This window comes from Antedon mediterranea, chromosome 10 (assembly GCF_964355755.1).
Source record: "Antedon mediterranea chromosome 10, ecAntMedi1.1, whole genome shotgun sequence".
In the NCBI taxonomy this organism is placed as follows: domain Eukaryota; kingdom Metazoa; phylum Echinodermata; class Crinoidea; order Comatulida; family Antedonidae; genus Antedon; species Antedon mediterranea.
This window is the reverse complement of record NC_092679.1, coordinates 15,679,378-15,696,997: the sequence shown is the minus strand read 5'-3', so window position 1 is coordinate 15,696,997 and position 17,620 is coordinate 15,679,378. Positions and strand designations below refer to the sequence as shown.

Genomic DNA, 17,620 nt, shown 5'->3' with positions numbered 1-17,620 from the left:
AACATATACCATGACCTGACCACACATTATTTCAATACAGAACAATTAAAAAACAAGTTAATTTTAGCATATAAATTACTGTTTTATCAATATATTTAATATTTTATTAAATTTGGCGGCCATTTTGGAAAAAGCGCCCTCATCGGTTTACGCACCACTGCGCAATGTGCAGACAACCTGATTTGAAAACCTATATGTGTGAGGTTTCCAAAAATGTATGGGTCATAAAATCCCCAGGGGGGGGGGGGGGGGGTTACGGTAGCCCACAGTCTATTGTGTGTGCGTAAACCGATTCAAATGATCTAGATTGCCCTAGACCGCCAAAGCTTCCAGGGGGCTTCGCCCCCTGGCCCCCTGGACCCCAAACGGGGGCCTTTGGCGGCCCCCTGGCCCCCTGGACCCCAAACGGGGGCCTTTGGCGGCCCCCTGGCCCCCTGGACCCCAAACGGGGGCCTTTGGCGGCCCCCTGGCCCCCAGCCCATGGTTGCTCGCTTCGCTCGCAAAATACTCACATATTGGTTGACCCCACCTTTAATTCTTTGCTGGCTGCGCCCCTGATTTGGTACCAGCTAATCGTATTAAATAACTATTGATGGGACGTCATTCATTGGACGTGTCCAGTGCGACATAAACCAGCATTGACATTTTTAACATTTTGTAGATTGTCAGTTTTTTTCTTGCGAACTTTAGTAAAATAACGAATAGACGGACATTGATTAGACCGTAAAGACAATTAACATCAATATGTTATCTATGTTTAGCAAATAGATATAAGTAAATATTATATTATTGATAATTATAGAGGGTGTATATTGAAAGTAAAAGCCAAACAAGACACTTATATGTTTGCTGTCAGCCGCCTTTACCCTACTTATTATAAAGATTCTGTTCATATGTAATTAAGCAAATTTCTGTTGACAGCAAACACACCAGGCCGTATCAGTTATTTCATTCCGAAAACAAAAGCAACAGCCAACACTAAAACTTTTACTCCGCCGTTAACCAGGGATGACTGTACTCCAGATGATGGAAATCCATTATCTGCGATAACCTTAGCGTAGAATGTAGCAGAGTCCTTTGGAACACGGGTCTTTTCTTGACTGTTGAAGTCGACGTAGTGAAGACCGAATCGCTCTGTGTATCCACGTGCCCATTCAAAATTGTCCATCAAAGACCAAGCAGTGTATCCCTTGACGTTCACTTCATCTAGTTCAATCGCTAAGAAAAAGGAAACAAAATGTAAATTTGTTACTGCAATTCACAGATTTCAAGCTTTTTTAACGCTTCTCGTTTGTCTTTAAAAGAAACTTGTTTCGTGATTTGTCCAACCTAAAAGCCAACCCAAGTGGTTAATAAATACATCATTGCAGAGAAGACCGGACATTAGTTTGAATTAAACAAAATGCTAGGCCTTAAGGACTTTCGTATTTAAAAATCATGGATTTGGATATTAGAGTGACGTCGGCCACCATATGTGTGTGTTGAGAATGTTATTGTGAAATACAACATAATGATTACGATACCTTTTAATACTTCACTTAAATATGCGCTGTAATAATCAATCCTAATTTGGTCATTCACATTAAACGTATCGTTGGTAGAAATGCCATTCTCAGTAATGTATATCACAGGGTTACCGTACTTCTTCTTGATCCAGTTAAGAAGACGTCGAGCACCCCATGGCACTGGACGTAACCAGTCAGAACCAGACGTTGGCCAATCCGGACTCTTCCAGCTAAAGACGTCTTGATCAGTTGACCACGAAGGTGGTACCAATGGGGTTGCCGTGTTTTTTATAGGTCGCGCGTAGCTTGTGGTGTAGCAGTTGAAACCAAAGAAGTCTGACGAACCCGCCAGAGACAACTTCTCTGCCTCTGTAAATTCTGGAAGGCGTGATGCATTGAATCCTTGCTTTTCACTTTTTTCAGCAATCGTTGTTTTCATAACGTCTGGGTAGTCTCCGTAGTATACGGGATTGGCAAACCATCCCATCACAAACTGCTGGGCTCTTTCGGCCGCTTCCACTGTGTCTGGGTCATCAACATCAGAAGCCTGGTAATAATCTGAGTTTAACGTAATACCAATCTGTCCTTTCTGTGTTGCTCGATAGGAATCATCGTAAATATGATACGCTTTGGCATGGGATCTCAATAAATTATGAGCTACAATGTATGGAGTGGTTCCAGGCTCTATTAGGCCTGGTGCCATGGAGCCATACTCGTGGCCCATGACTGTAAACACCCACGGTTCATTGAAAGTTATCCAGAACCCAACACGATCACCAAACGTTTCAAAGCAAAGTCTTGAGTAATCGGCAAAATGCTCTATTATTTCATCGTTCTTCCAACCTCCTTTATCTTGAAGAGCTTGTGGAAGATCCCAATGGTATAACGTCACCATTGGACTGATGTCGGCTTCTTTTAAGGCGTCAATCAAATTGTTGTAGTAATCGATACCTGGTTGATTGATGTGATCTATGGTTCCGTTTGGTAAGACCCTCGACCATGATATTGAAAAACGATAATACTTCAGGCCCAGAGCTTTCATGGCATTTACGTCATCCTGATACTTATGGTAGCTGTCACAGGCGTCGTCACCGTTGTGCGCGTTGTCAATATTTCCAGGCTCGTGAGTGAATGTGTCCCAAATACTTGGCCCCTTTCCATCCACATTCCACGCCCCTTCTATTTGATACGATGCTGTAGCAGTGCTCCATAAAAAATCCTCTGGAAATGTTCCATAGTAAAACGAGTCCCTTTCTGCATCATTAAACGTATCTGGATATATGAATGTTGGTTCATCGTCTGCGACAATTGCAGTGAAAGTTAGACAGAACAGGTATAACACTAGGAACGACATTTTGAAAGATATTCAGGATAGTAATAATACAAATACGTTTAAGCCTTTTATATCTGAGGCTGAACTTTTGGACTTTTGTGATAAATCCGATAAAGTTCAATATAACCAGTGATAAACAATGAAGCTCTAACGTAATTGTGTCGTCCAAAGTGGCTTGTATACACATAATGCCTACAATTGCCGCCCATTTAGCGTTATTAATGTTATTTAAATAATGTCTTGATCATTATAAATTTATATTATGTTTGATGAATGCCTTAAGTAGGTACATACCAAAGATCACGTTACAACAAATACTTCTGTCGACCACGGAGGAATTCACGGAAGTTTAATAATAATAGGCCCTAATATTTATTTTTGCAACGTAAAAAACTAGTTCAAACCAGAAGGTGTTCTTCCACATTGTAAAACAAAGTATTGTATTTGTAATAAAAACAAATTAAAATCAAGGTTAAAACAAGAAATATTTCTTACAAAAAACGCCGCTCGACATTTTAACATTAATCATTGTTCTTTTGATTAATTTATGATTAATTATTAAACAGATAGTTCTTTAGTTATGAATCACATGCTCATTTTTTCACTAGTTAATAGTATAAACAGCATTTGAAAGAAGACATGTGTACCATTCCAACAATGTATTTTTTGCCAACAAATATTAATCTACTAATTAAAAAATGGCATTTAAAAATGGTCAATTTTGAACTTCAATAAGTAGATTAATATTTGTTGGCAAATAATACATTGTTGGAAAGGTACACTTGTCTTCTTTCAAAAGCTGTTGAAAATTAGCAGAAATATCAATTATTCAATGAATTAAATACAACCAGATTACCAACACCCACCAAAATGGGCATAATGTGATTTATAAATAAATAGCTATGTTAAATTGTGTGTATTTTTGCGATTAACCAACATATTTTTTTTGTTACACATTTCCATGGTAAGAAAATGTCCATAAATAATTATTAAAAATTGTGTATTTATATTACAATTAATTAGTGAAAAAATGGGCATAATATGATTCATAATTAAAGAACTATCTTTAATTTGTATGTATTTTTGCGAATAAAGGACATCTTTTTAATACATGAAGAAAGAACAGTGATTAATTTTAAAATGTCGAGCGGCGTTTTTTGTAAGAAATATTTCTTGTATATTCTGTATTTGGCTTGGGTGGAACTCGTGATCACATCTTCAACCTTTAGATGCTGATTCGCAAATCTGGAAATGCAGCAAGATTTGTTCATCTGTTTTGTAGACTACTCGAAAGCCTTTGACAATGCAAGATAATAATAACCAATTCTGGTCCATCATGATGAAGATGGGGTTTCCAGCACATGTGATAAATTATATTTATCAAGATCAGCAATCAGCAGTCAGCTTGAGTGTGGAACTACAGATTGGTTTACCATTAAGAAAGGCGTCCGTCCGTCGGGGCTGCATTCTTTCTCCGGCTCTGTTCAACATTACAGAAGACATAGGCCTAATGCGAGAAGCTATGACGTGACAGAAGAACGGTCTGAAAGTTACTATCTGCTACACGTTGGAGGGAACACTCTTGACCTAAAGATATGCAGACGATGCTGCCTTGATGTCGAAGTCAAGACCTGGCCTCAGCAGATTTGTTGACTCAGTGAATGAAGAAGGCATATCTCATTGTCTAAAAATGAATGCGAAAAAGACCAAAGTCATGACTGTTTCTTTGCAAGTGGCAAATGAAAACAAGCAGAGCATAGAAATAAGTGGATCCGCATTGGAGGAAGTTGACAATTTCATGTACCTTGGCGCCAGGATACAAGGAGATGGAGATAACACCAAAGAAATCAGAAGCAGATTGGCCATGGGATTGCAATTGCTCTCACTAGGATAAAAAACCTGTGGTGTGGAAAAGACAAGACCAAGTTGCGCATTCTCAAAGCATGTGTCTTTACAGTGGCCACATGCCTGCAAGCTACCGAAGGACTTTGCGAGTCCCATGGACTCAACATCGCACAAATGATAGCATAAGAAAAGAGCCTAGAGTATCAAATGATTGGTTGCTGCAGTATGTTTAAAAGCAGAAATTGTGATATTTTGATCATATTAAGCGGCAAGATGAAATGGAGAAGAGAATGGCTTATATTCCAGGAAAGAGAAGAAGAGGAAGACGAAGATGCCAATGGGAAAAGACTATAACAGATGTGTTTGGCTCTATGAAGCAAGCAAGTAGGATAATAGAAAACAGGAGATGGTTTCAGAATACCGTTAGAGAAGCCACGCTCTGATCATCAGAGTTTGCTTTGACGACGACGACGATTTGACTTATGATCAGTGAAGAGTGAAATTGCTCTTCCCTGTGTAGATAAAGGTTACACTTCGACAATCTCCGTTTTTTTTTTCTGTTATCAGCATCATGACAGAAACCCTGTTATAAGTTGTTTTTGAAAGTTCTCGATTTTTTTGTGTGTCCTCCCCTCCCCCTCCAACATTGAAAACGAAGCGGCACTTTTTTTCATTTAATCCGGCCATCTCTAAGTAAATAAACGGTATGCTCCAATCTCTCTCTCCCCTACCCCTCTTTTGAAATTTACAATGCAAAAATAAGTAAATAGGACATTGGGTTCATCAGTTAGATTTTGTTTCATATATTAATGTAGGCTATAAGTGCAATTTCCGAGCACCTAGCAGCTCTATTTTCCAAAATTTCTTAGCGCCACCCCCAACCATGTCGAGCTGGTCCTGGAGGCTTACACTTTTTGTTTCATATACTAAGTGCAATTTTCTGGGGGACCTGCGCCTCTAATTTTCAAAATTTCAGATCAGCCCCAGAGGGAATGGGCATCAACAACATACTAAAACCGCAACAACATGGACAGACCTACTTTAAATTAGACCTCTGGCTGGCAGCCAGTTTAACGTGTAGTGGTTATTATATCTGAATTAATAAATTCACAAAAACAACTTTCTTTTGTTCTGAAGTTGAGCTCATACACACTCGATAAAAGTGGAAGCTCAATAAAGGTGAGTCATGGTAAGGTCAGATGCCATTACATTATTTTTTTTCCCGTTATATCAGAAACTAAAACCAAACCTAGCTTATAAAACCTTTGTAAATTAGCCTATTGTATTGTTAAAAGCATCCATTGATAAAACACACTGAAAATCTATTTTTGAACGTCTCGAAATAGAAGATGACGTAATTTATTTTAACCAATAACGTATTTCTAAATGAAGATTAGCCAATGAAATTGCGTAAAAACGAATTTGGACTGCTTCAACGTTCGGGACCAAGAGAAGGTGTTTTAGTTTTCTGTAAGTTTGATTAATTTGAGCCCCTTTTAGTGTAAAGTTGTAAGGGTCTGGGTTACTGTAATTGTGAACATTGTTTTGTAAGAGTTTGATACAATAATTGTTTTAGGTATACTATTTATAGCTTAATCATTCTGTAAGCCTAATCGATGCAGAGCAAATAGCGTGCCAACAGCCTCGCCTGTGTGTTCGACAGGCATTACTACTACTACTACAAGTAGGCTAGCCTAGATAGAAGAGATCGGCTTGAAAATGTGTGAAATGCAAACTCCTTTCATAACCTAAATACATCATGTTTTGAAATACAAACTGTACTTGCACACAATTTTTCCCTCGTTTGTTTATTTTCTTTAATATAACATGTTGATTGTATTTTTGTAATTTTGTTTGAATGTTTGCAGGTCAACCTTTTTTTTGCTTTGTTTGCCCTCGACAAATGGAATACCTATTTGAACAATTACAGAGTATTGTTCAATTATTTTTACAACACTTTTCGTGTTTCCAAGATTACGAAATATACTGTTTCAGCAACAATATATACCTAGTAATACTAATAGTATGAATTGGAACAAAAATATGCAAAATTTCAATTCATTTAATCATCCCTACCGACCAATAAATTAAATATAGTCATTATGATTTATTAGTTGATTATTAAATTTGTAATTTATAAATTAATATTATTAAGCCTACTGTAGGCCTACAGTACTAATTTGTTCATTCAACATAGTGCCTTACTTTACCATTTCTTTTGTTTTATGAACACACACATTATGTTGACATTAAAACAAAGTGACAAACTTAGTTAGTGCACATTATTTGATTTGGATTAAACATTTAAATAATTATAATAATAATAATAATAATAATAATAAGAGTCTCAAAATTATAAAATTTCAAAAATTTGTATTGAAATAGAAGTATGGTCTAGCTAATTAAAAGTGATCCCACAGACAAATACAGTAGTACCAGCCTCACAAAATGTTATTTAATGTGCTTTGCTGTGTAAACTTGTTCATATTGAAAAAAGAATATCAGTATCTGGAAAAAATGTAATTAGGGTTTTGAAACGATGTGTTGCTAGAACTCTATACAAGGATACAATTCATCAGTCATCAGTTAAAACATTGATCTAGTTGCAGCAACTAAGGGTTTTATTTGAAGGCCCTTTTCTTAACCTTCTTTAGTATTAATCAATACTATATATCCTCTGGTATAATCCAACTTCTGGTCTAATCCCACCCTCTACTTATGTCTGATTTCACAAACAGCATATCCCCGGGTATATAGTCCCAGTATTGACTTTACAGTAGGTCTGGATATGGTCCTTTCTCTAGCCAGTTCATATGAGTTTTTATAAGAAATGCTTACCAATCAATTTTTTTCTTTACCATGGGTTCCCGGATAGTCCCACTCCCTCAAAGTTGGCCTAATTTTTGTGTTCTAGGGGGTTGGGATTATACCATACCAGAGGATATGGTAATAGGAGATTAAAATGAATTTTAAAGCACAGTAAAGCCTTATAAATCAATGTTGAGCTTAAATAAGCTAGTAAACAAATAAACTGTTTTAATACATCAAATGCCAACAGTACATATTTTGTAAATGTTTTTTAGATTATATAAAAAAACTGTTCCTTCTTTCTATAAATTCTTCCCAATCTTTAATAAATGATATGTTGCACCTGTAATCCATAGATTACAGGCTCTACTGTAAGTCCTAAAACCACTTTAGTTTGCTTGCACTCAACTGCTGGAGTTGGTATTTATAGTCATATCGTATACTGTACTGTATGATTGAGTACAGTAATTCCACCCCTAGTTCAAACTCCAGACTTTTGTATGTAACTAATGCAAGCGGCAATCTGAGTATTAAATCCCATTTCCTGATTTTTGCTAATTTTGGTAATTGTTAAAGCTCTGGACTCTACACTATCAAACTTTTTATGACATAAAAATGTGATGTGCCCATATATGGACATGATGATGTCATATCACTACCATATTTGGGGCATATCACACTTTTTCTTGTTATAAACTAATTTGTAGTTTGTGTAGACAGAGCTTTAGCAGGCCTTGTCTTTTGAAAATTGTAGGTGTGCTACAAATTGCACTCCTCAATACATTCAGGGGTGCTGTAGGTGTGCTGTTTGTATTTTGGTGTGCAGAAGTTTACCAAATTTAGGCGTGTTGTAAATCGCACTCCTCAAGGGCAGTTTAGTAGTGTGTTAGGTGAGTGATCGCTCTCGCTCGCCTTAATAAAAGACAAGGCCTGCTTTAGGTCTGTACATGGTATCCCATTTTTCTGTAGAAGTGTATTCAGTATAATTGCTTTCTTTTGAGTGCATAGTGGGTTAAGTCTGTATAATGATTTACATCATGTGTTTGTATAACATTTAAATTAATTTGTTTATTCAATTACTTACACTCGTTCTTTATGGTATTATTCAACACACTTATTTTATTGACATGTAATGAGTTACAGTAGCTTGATCCAATTAAGATTAGCAGCATTCAGAAGTGTTTATTTCTAAGCTATAGAAAACTTATGATGTAATTTAAATAGGAATAGTTATTTATAAATAAAAACTGTTTTTAAATTTGTTCTAAAAGATTTGTCCTTTTTTTGCAAACAAAATAAACTTGTTGAATTTGTGCAAATTTTATACAGAACTGCCATTTAAAATTTGAATAATTTTTTTTTTCTGGATTTTATTTAAATTTCAAATTGTTTCCTTATGGCCAATTTCCTATATTGTTATTTACTATAAATGTTCTAATTGCAGCACGCAAATCTGGGCTATGACTGTACAACTTCCTGGTCATTTTTTTTATCATTGCAGTGAAATCCGGAAGACCAGGATGTGATGACCTCATCGTTGCAACTTGTCAGCAACATTGTGAATAATTGGTAATCGTTAGTGTGCGTGTGTGTATGAATGTAAAAAACACTGAATAAGAGCCTGGAACATGTACACAGACCAGTTTGAATAAATTGTGAGATTAATTCAGGAAGAACCCAAACAAATTTGTAAGTATGGGATCGTTTTTAGAAAAGCCGAAAACTGAGAAGGAAAACATGAGCGGAAACGGGAACGGTCTTTCGTACGGCATCAGTAGTATGCAGGGATGGCGTATGGAAATGGAGGATGCTCACACCGTTAAAATCGGCTTACCGTTTAACATGCATGAATGGTCATTCTTTGCTATTTTTGACGGTCATGCGGGGCCGAAGGTTGCGCGTTATTCGGCCGAAAATCTATTGGACGAAATTTTAAATAATTCCGATTTTAAAGGGACTGACCAACAAGTCGAAAAACTAGAACCAACGATAGATAACATTGTAAAAGGTATAAGGACGGGATTTTTAAATATTGATGCGAAAATCTGTAATTGGACTGAAACCGTTCACGGAAACGAAAGAAGTGGCTCTACAGCTGTAGGTGTACTAATCTCTCCCACGCACTACTTTTTCATTAACTGTGGTGATTCTAGGGGTGTTCTCTGCCAAAATGGGGAGCCTGTATACAGTACTCAAGATCATAAGCCCGGAAATCCAGAAGAGATGGAGCGCATAGTCAAAGCCGGCGGTCAGGTCTACTTGCAACGAGTAAACGGATCGCTGGCTGTTTCCCGGGCATTGGGGGATTACGATTATAAATTAGTCCGCGATAAACCAGCTATTGAACAACTGGTGTCTCCGGAACCGACAGTAACTGTACGGGAACGCAGCGACCAAGACCAGTTCATTGTGTTGGCTTGCGACGGCATTTGGGATGTCATGAAGAATGAGGATGCGTGTGAGTTTATATTGGATAGGCTTAAAATTTCTCATGACCTTCAAGACATCTGCAGTCAAGTTGTAGACACATGCCTATTTAAGGTAATGTATCGTTTTTAACAATATAAGAAGCCCTCCTTAGGGGACAAATCCTCCCCACCCTCCCATTCATTCTTCAGTGAATTTAAAAAAAAAATTTATTCTTATTTATTATTTGTTATTGCAGCATACATAATTATAATTCAAATTTTTATAAATAATAAATGCAAGACATTGCATCACTTTACATACAAAGCTTTACATCGTGAAATTACAGCTTGTCTTCTAAATCCTTAAGAACACTTAAGTTTAGAGAAGCTATGTTAATTTTTAACTGAATTTGATAGTGATGAGACATTCTGAATTGCACTGTGAAGACGGAAGACATTGATTTGAGAGGTCAATGACACGTTATGGCCAATCTTTTAAGAATCTTGTGAATTACTGTATATGAATCATAAAAACCTGTTTCTATATTATTACCGATATAATTAATAATGTACAGTACTGTGCAATATCTAGAAATACTTGTAGCAATTTGGAAGTGCAGTACTAGGACAATTGTTACTGATTGTCAAACAAACCCAATCAAAGTCGTGCCACTGACCTTTTATGCTGCTATCCTGCTTTTGGTCTCGTCTATTTTTTTGGGTCTACAGTGGAAATAGACCTAAGGGTAAAGGCTTAAACCCAATCAAAGTCAGGCCACTGACCTTTTATGCTGCTATCCTGCTTTTGGTCTCGTCTATTTTTTTGGGTCTACAGTGGAAATAGACCTAAGGGTAATGGCTTAAACCCAATCAAAGTCAGGCCACTGACCTTTTTAAGGCAGAGACCTTTATGCTGACTATCTCCTGCTTTTGGCCTTACTTACAGTATCTATTTTTTTGGGTCTACAGTTGTAGATCCAGACCTAAGGGTAAAGACTTCCATAAATGTATTCGTTTATATTATATAAACACATCCGGCATAGAACATTAATTCTATATATCCTCTGGTGTAATCCCTCCCCTACTTTATGTCCGACAATGGTTCATCTGGCTATACTATCCCCAAAGTAGGCCCAATGTTGTGTTTTAGGAAGGTGAGATTATACCAGAGGATATATGGTAATTGGAAATGATAAAAAAGATGAGAAAATCTGTTAGAATGAGAAAAATCATACAGGATTATAATTATACAGTATGAAAATGATGTACAACATCACAAAAACAGCAAAATAGAGTAAAAAGATCTCATATTTTGATGTGTTACTTTTAATTCATATGTTGATTACATTAAAAATGGCCACTTTATTACGATTCAGGTGATCAATTTAAATGAAATAGCCACTGCAGCGCTATAAACATGTTTGACCGTTTCAACTGGACAAAACATGTTCACTGACCGATTCATCCTTATCTTAATGTTTATTGCCTCTTACACACACGCAACACTAAACCAGTCTTATAGCAGTTGATATTTGATTGAACTCGCTGTGTAAAAAGAAAGGAACACATTTCTATTTGATACAGTAAAACCTCTCCTTTGGAACCATATTTAGTGGACACCTCTATTAAGGGGACACCTCCCTGTGAAATGAACTGCAATATATTAATTTTTGATTTTTTTACACTTTGGTCAACCTCTATTCAGGGGTCAACCGTATTAAAGGAACACTTTGTTTTTTCGAAGGTGTCCCCTTAATACTGTAGGTGAATTAACAGGTTGCATTGATATACATACTGTAGAAGGTATCTCTATTTATACTGTATTATTTTGATTATAAAGTGTGATTTTTTTTATTGTACAAGCAATATGTTATTCATTTATTTGACAGACATAAGGTCTGGGACTTAATAGACAATAAAGTTATATAACTCGCAAGCTAGCCAGTATTACAAATTACAAAAATGATAACATTTTGTAAAATAAATTACATAAATAAACAAAGAAATATATATACGAAAATGATAACAATAACATTTTGTAAAACAAATTTCATAAATAAGCAACAAAAAATATATACAAAAATTATACAATTATTGAAAAACAACACATAAATAAACAAATTATATAAAATATACAAAAATGATAACTTTTTGTAGAATAAATTTCATAAATAAGCAACAAAAAATATATACAAAAATGATACTATTTTGAAAAACAACACATAAATAATTTAAACAAACAATAATATTGACTGTAATTATGTATGATTATAAGATAATAAGTAATTTACTGAAAAGCTATTAGCACTCGCTTGCGATATCAGTATTATATTTGTTAACACCTTCTTTCCTAAGGTAAGATAGATGTTGTTACAATTATAAATAATGTATGATGTTAATAATATAATATTTAAAATTGTTATTGTATTGTTGTACAGGGTAGCCGAGATAACATGAGCATAACATTAATAACGCTAAAAGCTATCCCAGAAGTCTCTGAAGAAGCTATTCAAAAAGACAAAGAATTGGATGAATGGTTAGAAAAAAAGATAAAAGGTGAGGTTACACGCTGGTTACTAGAGAAGCCAAAAAAGTCTAACAAACCTATTTTAACTGATTATGTTTAAAGATGTATTGTCCCCCCCTGAAAAAATAATTCTTACACATTTTTTTTTTTAATATGCCATTTTAACGTCACCTAATATTTATCCACTTTGACCAAAAAAATTGGATCGACAAGAAAATGTATTTACCAAAAAAACTGTAATTTAAAGATTTTAAGAAAAAAAATAGTGAAATTGGTTGGTTGAATTTAACCATTTATTTTGTCATTTTATAAGTGAAATTTGTTTTCGGTTTTTGGGAGACAGTACATCTTTAATATAAAAATGACTCCAAATAATGAGAGGCAAACCATGATTCAACGTTTCCATCTTTATTTGATCATCATCATCAGGAATGATGCCTCATTATTTGGAGTCAGTTTTATACTATGTTACTTAAACCTATTCAGATAGTTGCTGCTTTTATACACATTTATACTTTGGCATCAAGTGATGTCGGTGGTTGTCCTCAATCGTTCCAAATGTGCTTGTTGTGATAAAAAAAAAATTAGTGTATGTTGCACAGTATATCACCATTTTCATAAACTTTATCATCATCATAAATTGAAATCTTGTAATTAACAACAATATCATTATCACTACTATTTTTAGAATTGTCATTGCGACATTACAGCAACATTATTGTCATCGTCCAGCCATTATCACCACCACATCCATATCAACATTATTGTCAACCAATATTATCATTATCATAACCTGTTATATCAAGACATTACTGTACTGTAATTCTTGCTTTTGTATGCAATTCAATATTCATTCAATATTAAAATTTGTATAGGACCATGTATCCTTATTTTTACAAAATGTATGTCTATGTTTGAAATAAATTACATTTTACAATGTTCTGCTTTAGAAGGCAATTCCAATTATGACTTTTTAAATGTCAATTTGAAGATTTTAATACAAAAATACATTCTACATCAATTTAGTTGTCAATGTTAAGCAGTGTGATGCTTTAACATCAGCACAATAACATGGGAACTGGCAAATATATGATTTAACATTAAATAGAAAAAATAAAAGTACTACTTGTTGTAGCTTTAGTTATGTAAAATCAGATATTCTGTCTGTCAATGTGAGCAGTTATTTGGCATCATGTTTAATACTAATACTGTGTACAAGATGTATATATCTAGGCTAGAAAAATGTACATTTACAAGCTCATACACTGTAGTCTAATTAAAAAGACAAATCCTTTACCTACTTAATATTATATTTATATATATATTAATATATTGCATGTTGTCTTGGTTATAGTTATAATAATAAAGTCAATCTTTCAGCTCTCATAATTATGCAGGTAGTAGTAGTAATCGGCGCAATTGTGTTTGCCCCTTTCAGGTACAGTGGCATAGTAACGCAGAAGTGTAAGGCCCCTGGTTTAGGAATCCTAAGTGGCCCTCCAACGCTAGAGACCTCGGCATTTTTAGCCCTTTTCGACATATTTTAATGTCGGTTTTTTTTCTCTGGACACTGCTCAGGTTCCCCTGGGTTGAGCCAGTTAGCGCTCTTAGCTATTACGTCAACGGTCCGGTACATAATTTACACCTGGTTGGAGAGAGGCAAACATAAGTAAAGGACACAAGCAATGTGACAAGCATTGGTCTCAAACTCTCAATTCCATGATCAGTCCAATGCCTAACATGCTGCCACGCAGATACAGGAGTAAAGAAATTGGTTCCCACAAGGAAGGACAAGGACGTAAACATAACGCAAGCATGTTGACCAATGACAAGCAACATCACTTATGATTGGTCAACACACTAACGTTGCGTTATGTCTTTGTGTTCCTAGTGGGAACCAAGCATTAGGCTAGGCCTTTCATCTACAAATCGTAAGCATGCATGTGTTGTTGTTACTGGTTGTATTTCATATGCTATATTTGGCATTTTAATCAATTGATCCCACAGACCTTTATAGTGTTTCTGATATGCCCAATAGCTAGTGTATTGAAACACTGATGTCTGTCTTGTCTTTGTAAAAAATGTACAAAGATCTACATAGACAGCCTTTTGATTATTTTTTTGTCTCTTTCAGAACTATTTGACAATGCAGGAAATAAAGAAGAAGTTGATATACCTTATGTTCTTCATGGCATTAAAGAAGAGGATATTGGCCAGTTTCCCCCTGGAGGTGGACTGCAGGCTAAGTGAGTATGCATGTCATTTAATTGATGCGATCGACGTATATACAGGCTATAACATTTAAAATCATTATGTTTTTGTTTGTACTGTAGCCTAGATTTACTATTAAAAATGTTATGTTGAATCCACATCAAGGTTGTAGGCTTGTTTTGGCATGAATAAGTACACGTCATAAGAAAGTGGAACAACCATATTGACCTGGGCCTCGGTGGTGGTTAAATAAAGCTGAATTTAATCTATTAGTTAGACAAAATTGGGACAGATCCCAAGCAAGCTTTTAACAAGATATTCCTATGCTCTATTAAATAGATGACTTGTTTTTTTTAACTATTGGAAGCTACAAAAAAAGTAGTATGCAATTTCCTAACCCAATGCCTCAGCACTCGCCTGCACATCTGTTCATATAAAATGTACTTTCTAATTTCAACATTTTTATTAATGTATCATGTATGTATGCATTTAATTTTGTTGAACTGAAAGTCAGTACTTATACAAAATCTCAGACAGTTAAACAATGAAAATACATATTGTATAAATCATACTCATTTTTTTTCTCTTCCTTTTACTTTTGTGTTTATTATGCGCATTATTTAGACGGATAAAGATTGAAGAACTGATGCAGAGCATTCATCCTACATACAAGAAAGAGGAGGTAGGCTCTATCTGAACCATCCTTACCTCTCTACTTAAAAAAAATCATTGTCATAACCCACCCACCATAGATGTATGCAAATATAGCCAGTTCTGTCTTTGATTGGTGGAATTTCCTCAGAGTGGGAGATATTAAAAATGGAAAATCAGGAAATATCCGTCAGGAAATGTATTCCCATTTCTTTCCATTGTTGTTAACAACGACAGTTCCTGGAATTTGTTAAATTCATGAAATGGAAAAGTAATACATCAGTGTATTAGTGTTAGTCATTTTGTAAAGTGTTATATAAAGATGAATATTAAATAGTTAAAATATTCATATGAATATTCATATGGTTTAATGAATATTCAATAGATATTCGCAAAGGCTGCTTTACTAATATAGTCAGTGGCAGTGTTATTCAGACGATAATAAAATGTTTGAATTGACATTTGAAATGGAATATAGATGCTTTTGTTGTGCCATCCCAATTTGTCTCCAGAAGATCAACCTGAAAATAATAACCACTAGTTAATTGTACTTTTTGATAGTTGTTTATTACTATAAAATTATTAAAAATTAATATATAATTTGAATGAAATATAACGTATATTCGAAAAGAAACAAAAAAATTCATTTTTTAATTTTTTATCATAAAATTTATTTTAATATAATTAAAATACGTCTGTCAGCCATTTTAAAGTTGTCAATGAATTGAAATGTGCATTTAATTTCCATTGCATTGATAGATGTAATTAACTGTAGACTGTCTTGTAACTATTTGTTAATATTTATATCTAAAGAAGGGTGAAATATTAGAGAAATACAATTTATTCAATAACATTCCATAAAAATTAGTCTAGGTTTCGACATAGAGTATATTTTTTATTTTACGATTTGTTGACACAAACAATAACAGTTATTCTTTTATTTAAATACATTCTTTTACTAAAATTAAGTATTATTGGAAATGCTATGCAGTGCTGTGTCATTTTGGCATCATGTCGTGCAATCAATAAGTCCATATTTTTACTCGAATATCAAACCTCAGCCCAAAAATGACCTTATACACCTGAGTGTTTAACCTTATACACTTGGGTGCATAACCTTATACACCTGAGTGTATAACCTTATACACCTGGGTGCATACCCTTATACACTTGAGTGTATAACCTTATACACCTGAGTGTATAACCTTATACACCTGAGTGTATAACCTTATACACCTGGGTGCATAACCTTATACACCTGGGTGTATAACCTTATACACCTGAGTGCATACCCTTATACACCTGGGTGTATAACCTTATACACCTGAGTGTATAACCTTATACACCTGAGTGTATAACCTTATACACCTGAGTGTATAACCTTATACACCTGAGTGTATAACCTTATACACCTGAGTGTATAACCTTATACACCTGCGTGTATAACCTTATACACCTGAGTGTATAACCTTATACACCTGAGTGTATAACCTTATACACCTGAGTGTATAACCTTATACACCTGGGTGCATAACCTTATACACATGGGTGTATAACCTTATACACCTGAGTGTATAACCTTATACACCTGGGTGCATAACCTTATACACCTGAGTGCATACCCTTATACACCTGAGTGCATACCCTTGTACACCTGGGTGTATACCCTTATACACCTGGGTGTATAACCTTATACACCTGGGTGCATAACCTTATACACCTGGGTGCATAACCTTATACACCTGAGTGCATACCCTTATACACCTGGGTGTATAACCTTATACACCTGAGTGTATAACCTTATACACCTGAGTGCATAACCTTATACACCTGGGTGCATAACCTTATACACGTGAGTTTATAACATTATACACGTGAGTGTAAGGTTTGAAGTGAAATACTGTAGCAGCATAGGAAGGAACCATCAGACAATAAGGCACACCTTCTATATCGGCATATTTTTCAAAATTAAATGATGTATGCGAACGATTAGTTTTTGTGGCCCACTGGGCATACACATTTGTCGCCAGGCTCTGATTGCAGAGTCGATACAACTAACCAGGGTAGCTAAAGTACACAATTTATAAGCTCCATGAACGTACAGGGTGTAACCTATGTGGATGTTTAAGAATTCTTAGTTTACTGCGAACAAGGTGCACCCTAGTTTTTTTTAAATTATGTGAATAGCAGTAAAATTTATCATTAGGAAGTTAACAACAACATTGATAAAGTTCTAGTGCAATTTTGGTATATTATCCAATTTGTTCATGTGTACAGTATGAGTGGTACAGTATGAATTGTTCATTCTTGAATAAATTAATGACATTTTTCT

At 35.0% G+C, this 17,620-nt stretch overlaps 2 protein-coding genes across 2 annotated transcripts; one reads left to right on the top strand and one right to left on the bottom strand.

Annotated features, from left to right (window-relative positions):
* Positions 1-696: 696 nt before the first annotated feature.
* Positions 697-3,066, bottom strand: LOC140060528 (cytosolic beta-glucosidase-like). The gene is made up of 2 exons (XM_072106785.1): positions 1,524-3,066; positions 697-1,218 (listed from the first exon to the last, which is right to left on the bottom strand). Exons 1-2 carry the CDS (start codon positions 2,857-2,859, stop codon positions 944-946), a joined length of 1,611 nt encoding a protein of 536 aa, XP_071962886.1. The 5' UTR covers positions 2,860-3,066; the 3' UTR covers positions 697-943.
* Positions 3,067-6,109: 3,043 nt separating this feature from the next.
* Positions 6,110-16,666, top strand: LOC140060599 (protein phosphatase 1B-like). Its single transcript, XM_072106879.1, has 5 exons — positions 6,110-6,153; positions 8,993-10,032; positions 12,338-12,455; positions 14,561-14,672; positions 15,262-16,666. The coding sequence occupies exons 2-5, from the start codon at positions 9,187-9,189 to the stop codon at positions 15,332-15,334; spliced, it is 1,149 nt and encodes a 382-aa protein (XP_071962980.1). The 5' UTR covers positions 6,110-6,153; positions 8,993-9,186; the 3' UTR covers positions 15,335-16,666.
* The last annotated feature ends 954 nt before the right edge of the window (positions 16,667-17,620 follow it).

Coding starts and splice junctions, on each gene's coding strand:
- LOC140060528 (XM_072106785.1), bottom strand. CDS start 2,859: ATGTCGTTCCTAGTGTTATACCTGTTCTGTCTAACTTTCACTGCAATT. Junction 1,219..1,523: donor TTTAAGTGAAGTATTAAAAG/GTATCGTAATCA, acceptor CCTTTTTCTTAG/CGATTGAACTAGATGAAGTG.
- LOC140060599 (XM_072106879.1), top strand. CDS start 9,187: ATGGGATCGTTTTTAGAAAAGCCGAAAACTGAGAAGGAAAACATGAGC. Junction 10,033..12,337: donor TAGACACATGCCTATTTAAG/GTAATGTATCGT, acceptor ATTGTTGTACAG/GGTAGCCGAGATAACATGAG. Junction 12,456..14,560: donor GTTAGAAAAAAAGATAAAAG/GTGAGGTTACAC, acceptor TGTCTCTTTCAG/AACTATTTGACAATGCAGGA.